Here is a 13,822-nt window from a genome sequence, read left to right on the forward strand (position 1 = left end):
CAGGTCTCCTTCAAAAAAAGAGAAAAAGCATGGGAGTCTTTTCCCCCTCATGGTGCTCTCCCATGCACAAGAACTGAAGAGGAGTCTTGCTGGATCGCCCACTAAGCCCACCATCCTAGCCAGAGGCCTAAAGGGAGTCTGCTACAGGATCTGAACATGTAAGCCTTCTCCTGTGCTAACCAACAATGAACATTCAGAGGTACGCTGCCACTGCTCCTGGAGTCAGTCAACAGCCACCAGGGCTGTAGTACTCATTCATAGCTTGTTCCTCCATGGTTCCCCCCCCCCAATCCCCTTTTAAAGTCATCCAAGTTGGTGGCCATCACTAGATCTACTTGGGAGCAAGTTCCATAGTTCAATAATGCACTGTTCTTCCTGTTGTCTGCCTCGAATTTCTCAACATTCAGCTTCGTTTGATGATCCCAGAAGTTCATCGAACACCACCAAAGGGGGAACAACACCTCTGTCTATACACTTTGTCTTCACATTGCATAATTTTATACACCTTTATCATGCCCCCCCCCCATTACTCACATTTTTTAAAAACTAAAACATCCTAAATGTTGCGGTATTTCCTCACAGGGGAGTTGCTCCAGCCCCCTGTTAATTTTGGTTGCCCTTTCCTGCAAATATGGCAGCAGAAGTATATGGGAGACAATACCACCATTGCCACATGGATGGATCCATTGCTTTGGGTCTTTCGCTTCCAAGTACCAGCTATAAGTCAGATCCATCTATGTAGGTGTGATATTCAAGCTGTGCTTGATGAAGGAATATTACAGATACTGACAATGGGGGCAGGGGGAGGAGCAATCATACTGCAGTCACATGACAGGTAAGTCACATTGGTTCAGTGCCAGCCTCTCTCTTGCTATCGTTATCTGTTACTGCACATGGTACAAACTGACAAAGGCAAGTGATTGACTGTTGATAGCTTGAAGGATATAAACACAATCAATGCAAAGACCTCATAATCAATGGAGTAATGCAAATCAACACTTTGGCCTACACTTTGGTTCAGGATCTACATAAATTCCAGACCTACCAGGAGTGGCCACTAATACTAAGGGTCCACAAAAAACTTGGCCCTGCATTTATTTATAAATACTAACTTTTTCATACTGCCGTTCCATAGATTGCAGGGCAGGTGTAGAATATAAACTGATTCATTAAAACAAAATAAAAACAACAACAAAAAACTGCTACTGCCAACCGTAATACAAGGCAGCAGTTAAAAATTATAAAGTCGACTGAAAGATTGCTCCAGGTTCAGAGGCGTTCTACCTTTCTGTGTAATTATAGAAATTATAATGCCTGGGTACATAAAAATGTTTCCAACCTGCTGTTGAAAGGATTGTTTAGTAGATATGCTGCCACATCCCAGACATCACAGTTTTGACAAGCATCCTGTCTGGGAAACTGAAACATAGACCTCAACATGGGAGATGTAAGGGGTAGAGAGTCTATTGTTGTACTTGAACCAGTTAAAAATGCACACACTTTTAAAAATAAAAAGTTGAAATCTGAGAAGAATTTTTATAAACCATTCCTCACAAGACATACTTCAAGTGAAATTCTTTCTGCAGCCATGTGTCTCCTGCTATTGTTCCTGCTAATCGCTAGCAAATCGTTTCCCTCCATCACTTTCTGTTAATCATTCCCAGCGTGTCTTAAATTTATTATCACAAAATCCTCAGCGCTAACACGCACACACGCTATATTGCTGGAGCTATATTGAAAACCCGAAGGTCTTCATTTCGATTGTGAGAATTCTCATTATAAGAATTCCTTCAAAACGGGACCCAAGGATGTCTCTGGAGAAATTAGCAATGGAATAAGGTTAATTTACTTTCGGCTTGGAAAAGATGATTCATTAGAGCTGATTGCTCATTTCCAGAGACTATGCAAATCTAATAATATCCCCAGAGGACACCATAAAGAAACTTAGAAATTTATGTCTTTTGACCCTTACACCCAGATTCTATGCATGTTTATTCGGAAATAAGCCATTTTGATTTCGCTGAGACCTGAGGCCAAACTACAACCTCAATCACATGCACTATTAGGAGCCCCCAGTGTCTGCATCCTCTGTAAGGTTCAAGAGCTTTGTTCACAAGTTAAATACAGATCAAAACCACTGAAAAGGCTAAAAATGCATAGGGAAGGGCAAAGGTTTCAAGAAAAAAAGCAGTGTGGAGGGACCATTAAGTATCCCACTCCCATTTTGCCACTGCAAACCATCCCCTCTCAAAGACACTTTGCAGTCAAAAAGCAGATACAGTGGTACCTCGAGTTAAGTACTTAATTCGTTCCGGAGGTCCGTTCTTAACCTGAAACTGTTCTTAACCTGAAGCACCACTTTAGCTAATGGGGCCTCCCGCTGCCGCTGTGCCACCAGAGCACGATTTCTGTTCTCATCCTGAAACAAAGTTCTTAACCCGAAGTACTATTTCTGGGTTAGCGGAGTCTGTAACCTGAGGCGTATGTAACTTGAAGTGTATGTAACCTGAGGTACCACTGTAGTAACCCAAAGTTGCCCTGTAGGATCTGCTCTTTTTTCCCCAGGCTGCCTCGATTTCCATGAATAAAGTTTCTGAGGGATTAAGGGCAATCAGCTGGTTAAACTAGGTATGCCCTGTGATTAGCTTTATAATCCTAGCTTTGTCCTCTAATGATAAAAGGGATGACCTGTAGCTCAATGGTAGCACATCTGCTTTGTACACAGAAGATCCCCAGCATCTCCAAGTCGGTTTGGGACTCTACCGTCTGAATCCCTGGAGAGCCGTTCATGTGGACAATACTGACCTAGCTGGCAGTATATAAGGCAGTTTCCTCCGCTGCTATGACACACAGCTCTGAGGTTTTGAAGATTCTTCATCTCAGGGTCATGGGTTCGAGTCCCACATTGGGCAAAAGATTCCTGCATGGCAGAGGGTTAGACTAGATGACCCTTGGGTCCCTTCCAATTCTACAATTCTATGATTTATAACTGGGCATCTCCCAAGGCAAGGGGCTTCAGGGTACTCAAGGTCTGTTTTCCAGGTTGGGGCTTAATGTTGCAAATAGGTTACAGTGGTACCTCGGGTTAAGAACTTAATTCGTTCGGGAGGTCCGTTCTTAACCTGAAACTGTTCTTAACTTGAAGCACCACTTTAGCTAATGGGGCCTCCTGCTGCCGTCGCAGCACAATTTCTGTTCTCATCCTGAAGCAAAGTTCTTAACCTAAAGCACTATTTCTGGGTTAGCAGAGTCTGTAACCTGAAGCGTATGTAACCTGAAGCATATGTAACCCGAGGTACCATGTATTGAGATATCAGAAATTGTTCATTGGCAACACATTGCCTTTTTTATTCATCAGATTTTTAAGGGGAAACCCAGAATTGAAACCTGCAACCTCTAGGCATTGTCAGACCATGCTTTAACTAACTGAGCTACCCAGCTATAACTGAGCTATCCAACTATAATATTATTGTTATAATATTCTACCCGGACACTGAGATCCAGCGCCAAGGGCCTTCTGGCGGTTCCCTCACTGCGAGAAGCCAAGTTACAGGGAACCAGGCAGAGGGCCTTCTCAGTAGTGGCGCCCTCCCTGTGGAACGCCCTCCCACCAGATGTCAAAGAGAACAACAACTACCAGACTTTTAGAAGACATCTGAAGGCAGCCCTGTTTAGGGAAGCTTTTAATGTTTGATGTATTAGAGGATTTTAATATTTTTTTTGGAAGCCGCCCAGAGTGGCTGGGGAAGCCCAGCCAGATGGGCGGGCTACAAACAAACAAACAAATAAATAAATAAATAAATAAATAAAATAAATAAATAAATAAATAAATAATTTTATACCCTGCCCAGTAACTACAACATAACAAAAGTAGTCATGAACAATAAATAAAACATTAAAAAATGCAACCAAACTGAAGGCAAAAACGTAGGCCTTTGCCCTTTAACTCTGTGGCCTTTTAGTAGTAGGTGGGATTTTTTAAAAAATGTATTTCTCTTTCACCCTGGATTTAATGTAACTATGAGGTGTTTACTGTCCATTTGTTTAGTTGTATGTAGCTTTGGGGTGCCATGGGCAAGATAAAGCAACAAACAAACAAACAGACAAACAAATGACCTATATTTCCTAAAATGGTTTTAGTTGCTGGCTTCTGCAGGCCTGCAAAGAGTGTAAGGACACACAAAACAACTGGGTGGAAGAAGAAATAAACAAACTCTCCCCTTTCCTCGAAGATGCATAGGAAGGTTCCTAGACAAATTATGTAAGTACAATTTGGCGCTGCAAGTAGCCACAACCAACCAACATGGTCTATGGAAGAAGAGAAGACATATAAGATTGGTGAGACACAGTGGGTAGATGGACATGAGGGGCACTGACAACTGAAACAAGCCATAAAGGGGCCTAAAGCTAATTTAATCAGACATTAGTGCTCTGCAATACCAGCTTAGGGAGGTTGCGAGGCCTGTAGATTCTTTCTGCATCCCTGGAGCAGAGGACCAGCTAGCTGCATACCTAGTGTGTTATTATACGGATTATGAAGCAGAGCAAAAGAAAACTGAAAGAAAGAGGGATATAAAAGAAACCTCTATAACTGGAAGGCCTGAAGGACAGATTAGAAGAATGTTAGTGGAGACAGAAGCCTAAAGGCAGCTGTGATGAGCATCTACCACACACACAGAACAATCAAGTCTGAAAGAGAATACAGGACTACTAATTTTCTGCATGAACAGTTGTTGTAGTTGCAATACCCACATGACAACAAATACGTGTGTGATGGATCCACATTGGCCTAAATGGGACAAGGGAAATATTTATACAACAGCTTTAAAGTGTTTTGCTAGTCATTTATTTTTTCCTAGACTACCACTGGGAAGCTCCATTTGATATACTGAGGTTTCTTAGGGAATTCTCAGCACCCTCGTTACTGTTCCAGACTTCTTGGGGATGGGGAAGTCAATGGCTAGTTAAAAGTAGCATAGAACAGATATTACCGACCTATCAATCTCTTTTTCCACAAAAAAGTGACTCAAAGCAACTCAAGACTGTAAAAACAAACACGAAAGCTAAACATAAGAGTAGGCATAAAATAAAATTATCAACCATAATAGGTACAGAAGGGATATATGCCCAAGGCCTAAGCCAAGGTCTTCCTACATTCAGAAATTTAATAAAAAGGGCAAGTCACACTCAACCCACCCAACTAAAAAGATTATAAGAAGCAAATTCCACAAGCATAGTTCATTAAGGGCCAAAAGGCGCTGTGTGCGTGCGTGCGTGCGTGTGTGTGTGAGAGAGAGAGAGAGAGAGGGAGAGAGAATGATAAGCCCAGGTTGTCCATGGAATGAAACCCCCTGAATAATTCCAGCCCATATTCTGATGAGGTTTGACAACTCCTTGACCTGTCATGAATGTAAAATCAGTGATGCAGGTTTATTAGTGAGAGATGTGAAAACAACGGCAAGCTTTATGGAGGAGGTGGTGGGTGAAACTTTCCATTTAGAGACACAGGAACAAGAGCTCTCTTCAGTGAGGGGGCGGCACAAAGCATTCTGGGACACTTACTTACCAGCTAAGTGGTTGGCAATCCTGGCAATGGGTTTAGGAGGCAGGGCAGGGGGCTGTTTGAGGAGGGAGAGCTGTTTCACTGGGGTGTCCTCATGGTCTCCAGAGAAAGCAGCAGATTTTTTGGGGGGAAGTAGCAAGACTGGTTTAGATGAAGGATCTTGAGAAAGGTGGACTCCAGATTCACTGGACGTGGGGCTCTCTTCGGACGCTGGAGGACACAACCACATCATAGACGCAACAACGTTACAAGCAAAGCGGTAGCAGATAGACAAGGAAAGCAGCAGAGCAATGCAGGTTTAAAAAAACATAACTAACAGTAAGAGTTTGCTCAGACATCACTATATACAGAGAGAGAGGAGGGGGGGGAGAGAGAGAGAGAAAGAAAGAGGAGAAACTCTCCATGAAGAGACTGAAAACAAACTCTGGCACTTTCACAACACATAGCAGAACTTCCACTGGCATGAAAGGGGGCAAATTCATATGTCACTTCTCCTAATCTTGTTCTACTTAAGTTAATTGCATTTCCTCCCAATAGCTAATCACCATAACTCTTCAGAATGATATGCAGGCAGACCAACAGGATATATCAGCATTGAGTTCTGTCCATGGCTTAGTTGTTGTTTAGGAGCAGGGGTGTAACCAGCGGCTTTAACAGGGGACTCAGCTGAAAATATAACGGTTTAAGTGCGTTTTAAGTGCAGTATACAAATCTGACAATAGATGGCGCTGATGAGCTAATGACAAATTCCATATATTCTTTTTAAAAAGCATTTTCACAGTGTTTTTTAATTATATCTGTGTAGATTCAGCCGGGGTCCCTTAGGCTAATAGTTTGCATTGATGGAATCTTTTCCCCTCTTTGGCTTGTCTGCCAAGGCACACTCCTCACAGCAAGACCCTCCATGACCGTGTGTCCCAAGGGAAAACTAGAAGTGGATAAAGTGTTTGGATTTATGTCTTGGTGCTTTTCTCCACCACATTTCTAGAGCTTTCAGCAGTTTCCCATCATTAGTCTAATTGTGCTATTAAATAAATTTCAGATATGTCATTTCATCCTAGCAATCAAAGGGATTGTGTTTCTCTGCAGTTGGAGCCTTAATTTCTCTTCTCTGCCTGGGTAGTCAGATGAGGCTATTTCTGCTGAGAGCAATGCTAAAACCATGTTGACCTCATTGCCCTCTCTATGCCTCAGCTACACAACTCAAGTGCTGACTAGTCAATGACAATCAGCTCATCGTTTCTCTGCACTTTCCTGTGTTTTACAAAGAATGGGTAGTCTGTAGCAAGATAACATGAGGATCACTTTAAGCAAGGATAAATCTTAGTGGTGGAATTTGAAAACATCCCACCTGTCTGCATCCAATGAATTTCTTTTTTTTTTAAGCACAGTGCCTTTCATACTTAGTCATCAGCTTATATACATGATGCCATAAATTACAATGGCTAAAGAGGGTGATGTGACACCACCTGCCCCGTGGGAAGGAACAAGAGCGTGACAGAGGCAAAGACAACACCAGGGCCAGATCCAACTAGACTGTCTCCTCCTCTCTGCAGGGGCAGTGGAGAGGACCAACTTCTATATTTGATATCATTTACAGTGGTACCTCGGGTTAAGTACTTAATTCGTTCCAGTGGTCCGTTCTTAACCTGAAACTGTTCTTAATCTGAAGCACCACTTTAGCTAATAGGGCCTCCTGCTGCCGCTGCAGCATGATTTCTGTTCTCATCCTGAAGCAAAGTTCTTAACCTGAAGCACTATTTCTGGGTTGGCGGAGCCTGTAACCTGAAGTGTATGTAACCTGAAGCATATGTAACCTGAGGTACCACTGTATTTGCTTTAGGTGCCTTGGCAGCTATATAAACACAATAAAATACATAATTGGGGAAAGCTGCAGACCCATATATTAAAAAAACACATATAATTTTGCAATAGAGCAAATTTCAAAGGACAGCACTGTATTAACACAACACCAGCAGACAATATTAGCGTAAGAACCATGCAACTGGATCAGATGAAAGGTCCATCTCAGCCCTGAAATGCCTTGTTTTGGGTCTTTCTGTGGGAAACCAGCTGGTCCTGTTTCCACCTCTGATGGCAGAATTGGATTTGGATTGCACCTTAAACTAGTAATGATTGCAATGAATTTCATACGTTGATTGTGTATTGCGTTGAAGAAGTAGGGTTTTTTGTTTTGTTTATTGCTAGTCAATTATATTAGATGATACTGAATTCTAGTGATATCACAGAAAGGAAGGAAAACTCCCTCTGCATTCACATCCTTCACAGCATGCATAATTATATAAGCCTCTAACATATCTCCTCCTCTGCATAGCAGTTATATTAATTCTCATCTAAAAAGCCCCGAATGTTATATAGCCTTTCCTTTTTGAGAAAGTGCTCTGATCCCGCCCATTTGTGTGTTCTTTTCTACCCCCTTTCCAGTCATACAGTATCCTTTTTGAGTTGCAGTGGCTAGAACGGCACACAATATCCCAAACGTGGCTGCAACCATAGCTTTGTGAAGAGCAGAGTTATTCTCAGACCCTTCCATCCCTAGCATAGAGTTTGGCATTTTCCTGCAATAGATGCACACAGAGTTGATGTTTTCACTGAGCTTTGGACTGGGACCTCAAGACTTATTGACATAAATCAAGGCTTACCATGTGCCATCAATTATTTTTAATTTAGTCGAAGGTATGAATATATACAAAAGTAATGCAAACAGTTTTGGAGCAAGTCAGTTTAACAGAACAAAGAATAATGCAACGTACTGTGCTTACCAAACTGGAAAAATCACAAAAGGTAGCAAGCTAGCTCTCTGTTATATTCTTCACCTTTATTGGAAATTTGAATTTACTTAACCCAGCCTTCCCTAACCTGGTAACCTCCAGATGTTTTGGGCTACAACTTCCATCAGCCGCAGACACCATGGTTATTCTGGCAGAAAGGGATAGGAAATGTGGTCCAAAACATTTCAAGGGCAGCAGGATGGGACAAGATCTGAGTCCTAGATTGTATTTGGATTTCACATTCTGGATCTAGATGTTATCCAGGCCCAAAAGACAGAACATCACATGGGATATGTTCGTAGTAAAGTGCAATTGAGTCACTACCCTGTTACATGTTGTGTAGCTGACCATGGAAACCAAAGTTTACCTGTTCCATCCATGATCTCCGGAGTTGGGAGTATTTCATATGTACAGGAGTCGACAGATGCTGAACATGGGTCCAATTCAGATAGGGCTGGGAGTGAAGCCTGGCTGAAACTCAGAGCCTGCCCATTCTCCAATGATCCTTCTTCATTTTGTATGGAAAGCTCCCCATCTGGGTGGAAGCAGAAAAATAATATGAAATAAAAAGAAAATAACCAGAAGATTTCTCAGCTCTGGAAAAATTCCCCCCAGTGGTTCAGTTACTTTAACTGCAATCACACACCTCAGAGACAAAGTCCTAATGTATAGCATCTGTGCCAGGCTTCCTCAACCTAGTGCCCTCCAGATGTTGTGTACTACAACTCCCATTATTGCTGGCCATCGGCCATGCTGGCTGGGGACGATGGTAGTTGTGATCTAAAGCATCAGAAGGGCACTAGGCCCAGGAAGCCTGATGTGCACAGTTCTCCAGCCATATTCCAGCAGGCCTAATCACTGTTTATTTTTTATATTATAACTGCATTTACACAGCTGCCCCTTTAAAAGGTTCTCTGAAACTTCTTCAGTTCAGATTTGACAGATGTTAAAATGGGAATCAGGTTCCTCGGTCTTCCAAAACACAATGGCATGGAGGTGCTATGACAGGATGGCATTTACTTGCTCAAAATGTAATTGGCGGATCTGGGCGGCATCCTTTCAAACATATTTGTTTGCACCACAGGCTAGATTTTTTTTTTAAAGCAGTCCCCCTTGTTTGTCCCTCTCCCTCAGAAGCAATAAAACACGCATTATTTTTAATTAAGCACTTGTCCTTGGTGCTAAAAGTGCTTCAAATACAATCCTTACAATGCTCACATAACTTAAACTGGACCTATTGTTCCTCTGTTGAAATAGTGGTTAATAGTGGCTGAGGTTTAATAGCTTGCTTACCCAGCAGCACAGCCACTTATGCATCACTAAGGAGGAGGATGAAAGGAGACAGGTTTGCCTGACAATTCCATGTGCTAGCTGATATGTGAAATCTATACTATAGCGGCACATTTGGAATTAATTGCTATACTTTCAATACAAGGACAATGCATTTCGCCATAGGGATCGGTGTGCCTTCTTGTCTAGGTGCCTGTTGATGGGCAACTAATGTTCCTAAGGCAGTAGGCATAGGACTTTAGTCTTAAGGGCAACAGAACTGCTGAGTTCATTAAGTATTATTCTTCAAGGAAACACGGCATTTCCCAGCAGTTAAGCATGGCTTTGTGGTTGGCTGGTCCTACCCTGAGGCAAAACACCCAAAAAGTAGGTCAAGCCTCAGACTGGTGCTCAAAAATAGAAAATTGACTGAAATGCGCAGTTATGTCTAACACATTATGGCTTCTTCGGGGCGAGCCTATCTTAGGCCCCATCTCCAGTAAACATTTAAAGCAGTATCATACCACTTTGGGCTTACCCCAAAGAATCCTGGGAACTGTTGCTTGTCAAAGGTACTGAGAGTTGTTAGAAGACCCCCCCATTCCCCCCTCACAGAGCTACAATTCTCAGAGTGCTTTAATGGTCCATCCCTCTTCCCAGGGAACTCTGGGAAGCCACCCAGAATGCCTGAGGCAACCCAGTCAGTTGGGTGGGGTACTTGTTGTTGTTAGTCTCCTAACAACTCTCAGCACTTTAACAACTCCAGTCATTCCAGAAGGATACAGGACCCTCCTGGACGGTTAAGTCCAGTCAAAGGCAACTGTGGGGTTGAGGCACTCATCTCACTTTCGGGCCAAGGGAGCTGGCGTTTCCGGATCATGTGGCCAGCATGACTAAACCACTTTTGGCACAATGGTGGATAGTATCAAAGCTACTGAGAGATGAGGGAGAATCAGCAGGGTCATGCTCCACCCCCCCCAACTTTCTCACAGGAAAGGTCATCATATAGGACAAGCAAGGCAGCCTCAATGCCAAATCTGGGTCTTAGCATCAAGTGAAATGAGTCTTCTAAGAGTGTCTGAATCCTGAAAGTGACCACCTACTCAAGAACCTTAGGGGACATCTGCAACCAGTCTGTAATTACTAAGGTTTCTTGGGTCTGAGACAGGTTTTGTCAAGAATGGTTGTAGGTCTTTGAGGTGGGAGAAAGGAGCATGGAGATTGGGCCAGTGAGATGGTGTGTGCGTTTGTGTGTGTTTCCCACTTTTGAAATGTTTGACAATATGAAAATGTGGCCTATTGTACAAAGGAAAGTCACATCCATTCCTCTGCTCACTTTGACCTCCAGCTACACCCACTTTCACCCGTGGTTACCTCCAAAACTGGCCTGCGGCCCAAACAAATTTCACACAAGGAGATCAGGCCCTTCCACCCATTTTAAGTGGAAATCTGTCCATGACCACTCTTAAAAGCTTTGGTTTGACAGAATCAAATTTTGTAGCAAGGTTTATCTTACCAGATGTGGTTTAAAGCACAGGCAGCCGAGGACAGAGGGAGGGGGACATTCTGATACAAATAAAACCATGTATCACCAAAGATGAATATGCAAAAATACATTTCAATATACCAGGAAAACTGCTAATTTATTTTACCTATGGACAATGGTGAGAAATATTTCTAAAGAGCCCTAAAGAAAAAGCATTATTTTGTCCTTTAAGGATCCTTGCGAAGGTAGAATCTCCTGCCTCTTTTCCTAGAACTATTTAAAATATAAGCTCTAAGTTTTTCTGGTTATCAGTGAAGGATTTGAAGAGGATTATAGAGATGGAGTGGGATAGCAAAATTATAATCAGCAGAAACCTGTGCTGCAGGTTTTGTAGTTCTCAGCGGGGAAGAAAGGAAGGTCATATCTATAAGGTTTAACTTGCTGTTAATATGTTAACATCATTTACCCTGTTCTTTATACCAGGTTTTCCCTGATTCATTAGACTGGACGCTGTTTTTTATTTGTTTAAGCTCCCTGGATTCCTGTTTTTATACTTTTGTTTTACTGGTTTTATGTTGCATTTTAAAAAATGTTATTGTTTATTGCTTTTATGTTGTACACCATACAATTTCAAATTTATACTAGGTTAAACTTACCGTATTTTTCGCTCTATAGGATGCACTCCCCCCCCCCAAAAAAATGAAGGGGAAATGTGTGTATGTCCTATGGAGCGAATATTTCATCCATTATGGGGAAGACAAAGGTTTAATTAGCCATTTTCTTACTGGATAGGGGTGTGCAGCTATTGCCAATGGTTGAATGGCAGTCAATTCCTGCAGCATTTTCCAAACTGGGGAAAGATTGATGCAGGGTCAACTGCAGATATTTAGAATTGCCCCTTCCTAGCCCTTACTGTCAGTAATGGAACTTTTTGTATGTGGAAACAAGCAAAAGTACTGCATACTTTAAATATTTTTATCCCACCATACCACAACAACCAACCAAAAATCACTCACTGTTGGCTTTCATGTGCTATTTAATTTAAATGCATATGGATGTCAAATTGCCAGCTGAGACTGAGCAAAACAACTAAGCCTATTTCGTGAGCCACCCAGAGAACACTGCTATTGCGTGGCTTATGTAAATGTCACACACTGAAAATAAAACTACATTCTGTGAAAAGTTCCAAGTTATAAGGCGGAAATCCTGCAGTTCTCCAGATGTTGTGGAACCCCAACTCACACCAGCCCTACGGCCAACAGTCAGGGACAATGTAGTCCAGCAACATCTGGAAGGTCACAAGTTCCCCAAGATATAAGGAGCCTCATTCTAAGGGATCAAATCATTATCCTATCTAGTCAGCTACTACAAGATGTGGAGCCAGTCTACTGAGCCTAGAAACTCTCTGCATGCTTTAGGATGGTTAAAGGTAAAGGTAAAGGGACTCCTGACCATTAGGTCCAGTCGTGACCAACTCTGGGGTTGCGGTGCTCATCTCGCTTTATTGGCCGAGGGAGCCGGCGTACAGCTTCCAGGTCATGTGGCCAGCATGACTAAGCTGCTTCTGGCAAACCAGAGCAGCACATGGAAACGCCATTTACCTTCCCGCCAGAGCGGTACCTATTTATCTACTTGCACTTTGTGCTTTCGAACTGCTAGGTTGGCAGGAGCAGGGAACGAGCAACAGGAGCTCACCCCGTCACAGGGATTCGAACCGCCAACTTTCTGATGGGCAAGTCCTAGGCTCTGTGGTTTAACCCACAGCGCCACCCGCATCCCTTAGGATGGTTAGCACTGCTTTATTTCAAAGCATAGGTTCATTTCTAAAATTAGATGTTCAAGACCGGCTGAAACGTACATATTCTGACATGAGACTGTTTCCCACCAGTTCCTTGTGTATGGTTGCCGTGGGGTGAGGTGGAGAATTAGAACAGTTAGGCTAAATAAATTACATCCACTTGAAAAGCAGAGCAATGGTCAAAGTTACCTAGGTTCACTTCAGATGCTCTAATAATCACCCGCCAGTTATCACCATGGAGGAAATAACAGCTGACCCAGAGAAATGATGCTGATAGGTGCTGTTCTCTGGAGAGGTGAGAAATCAAAGCAGGGGTGCTTGGCTGTGCTCAGCCTTGAACAGCTCCTCCATCTCCACCCAGCCTCAAGGGCTGCTTCTGAGGAAAGGATGCTGAGAGGTAAAAGCCTGTCCCCAGAGGGAACCTTTCAGACAAGGTAGGCTGCCTTCTGGCAGCAACTTCCTCAGAAGCAGCTCTTCAGCATGTTGCTGGCCTCTGCTTCGAGAGACAATGGAGTTAAGTAACACCGCTGCGTTGGCAACACCAAAGGGACCTCCCTGGGGCGCAAGCCTGGGCAGTGTTTATGCAGATCCTAAGCTGCACACTAAGGGTGAGTGTGGCAAAAGTGGGTATGGGCAGAAACATCTCACTCTCTGTCCACCACTCAGGCAAGCAAGTGGTATTATTTCAAGGGTGCAATCCTTGTGAAATGACTAGAGGAGTTTACACTGAAGGGCCAACAAAGTCTCAAATGGGAGGCCTATAGGACTTCATTTCGCCCTTGGGGCCTGGTGCTCCCCACCCCTGGGCTTATGGTCTTGGAGGAAAGAAAGGGGGTGCTTGCCCATCACTTAAGTCACACAAAGGCAGCTGGTAAGAACTGGGTGACAATACTCACAACGCAGCATAGTTGTCT

The 13,822-nt window shown here is 43.1% G+C and overlaps 1 protein-coding gene across 9 annotated transcripts in view; it reads right to left on the minus strand.

Moving 5' to 3' along the window:
• The window catches only part of PHACTR1 (phosphatase and actin regulator 1), a 255,336-nt gene that overhangs the window by 36,020 nt on the left and 205,494 nt on the right, over positions 1 to 13,822 (minus strand). For 7 of the 9 annotated variants that reach the window (XM_053396886.1, XM_053396887.1, XM_053396894.1 and 4 more), the window contains 2 exons: positions 8,723 to 8,890; positions 5,567 to 5,773 (listed from right to left, as the gene is read on the minus strand). In XM_053396886.1, coding sequence (XP_053252861.1) covers positions 5,567 to 5,773; positions 8,723 to 8,890 — 375 coding nt within the window. The remainder of the gene's footprint in view (positions 1 to 5,566; positions 5,774 to 8,722; positions 8,891 to 13,822) is intronic. The other 2 variants (XM_053396890.1, XM_053396889.1) reach the window with 1 other exon arrangement.

The sequence above is a fragment of the Podarcis raffonei genome, chromosome 7 (genome assembly GCF_027172205.1).
Source record: "Podarcis raffonei isolate rPodRaf1 chromosome 7, rPodRaf1.pri, whole genome shotgun sequence".
Taxonomy (NCBI): Eukaryota; Metazoa; Chordata; class Lepidosauria; order Squamata; family Lacertidae; genus Podarcis; species Podarcis raffonei.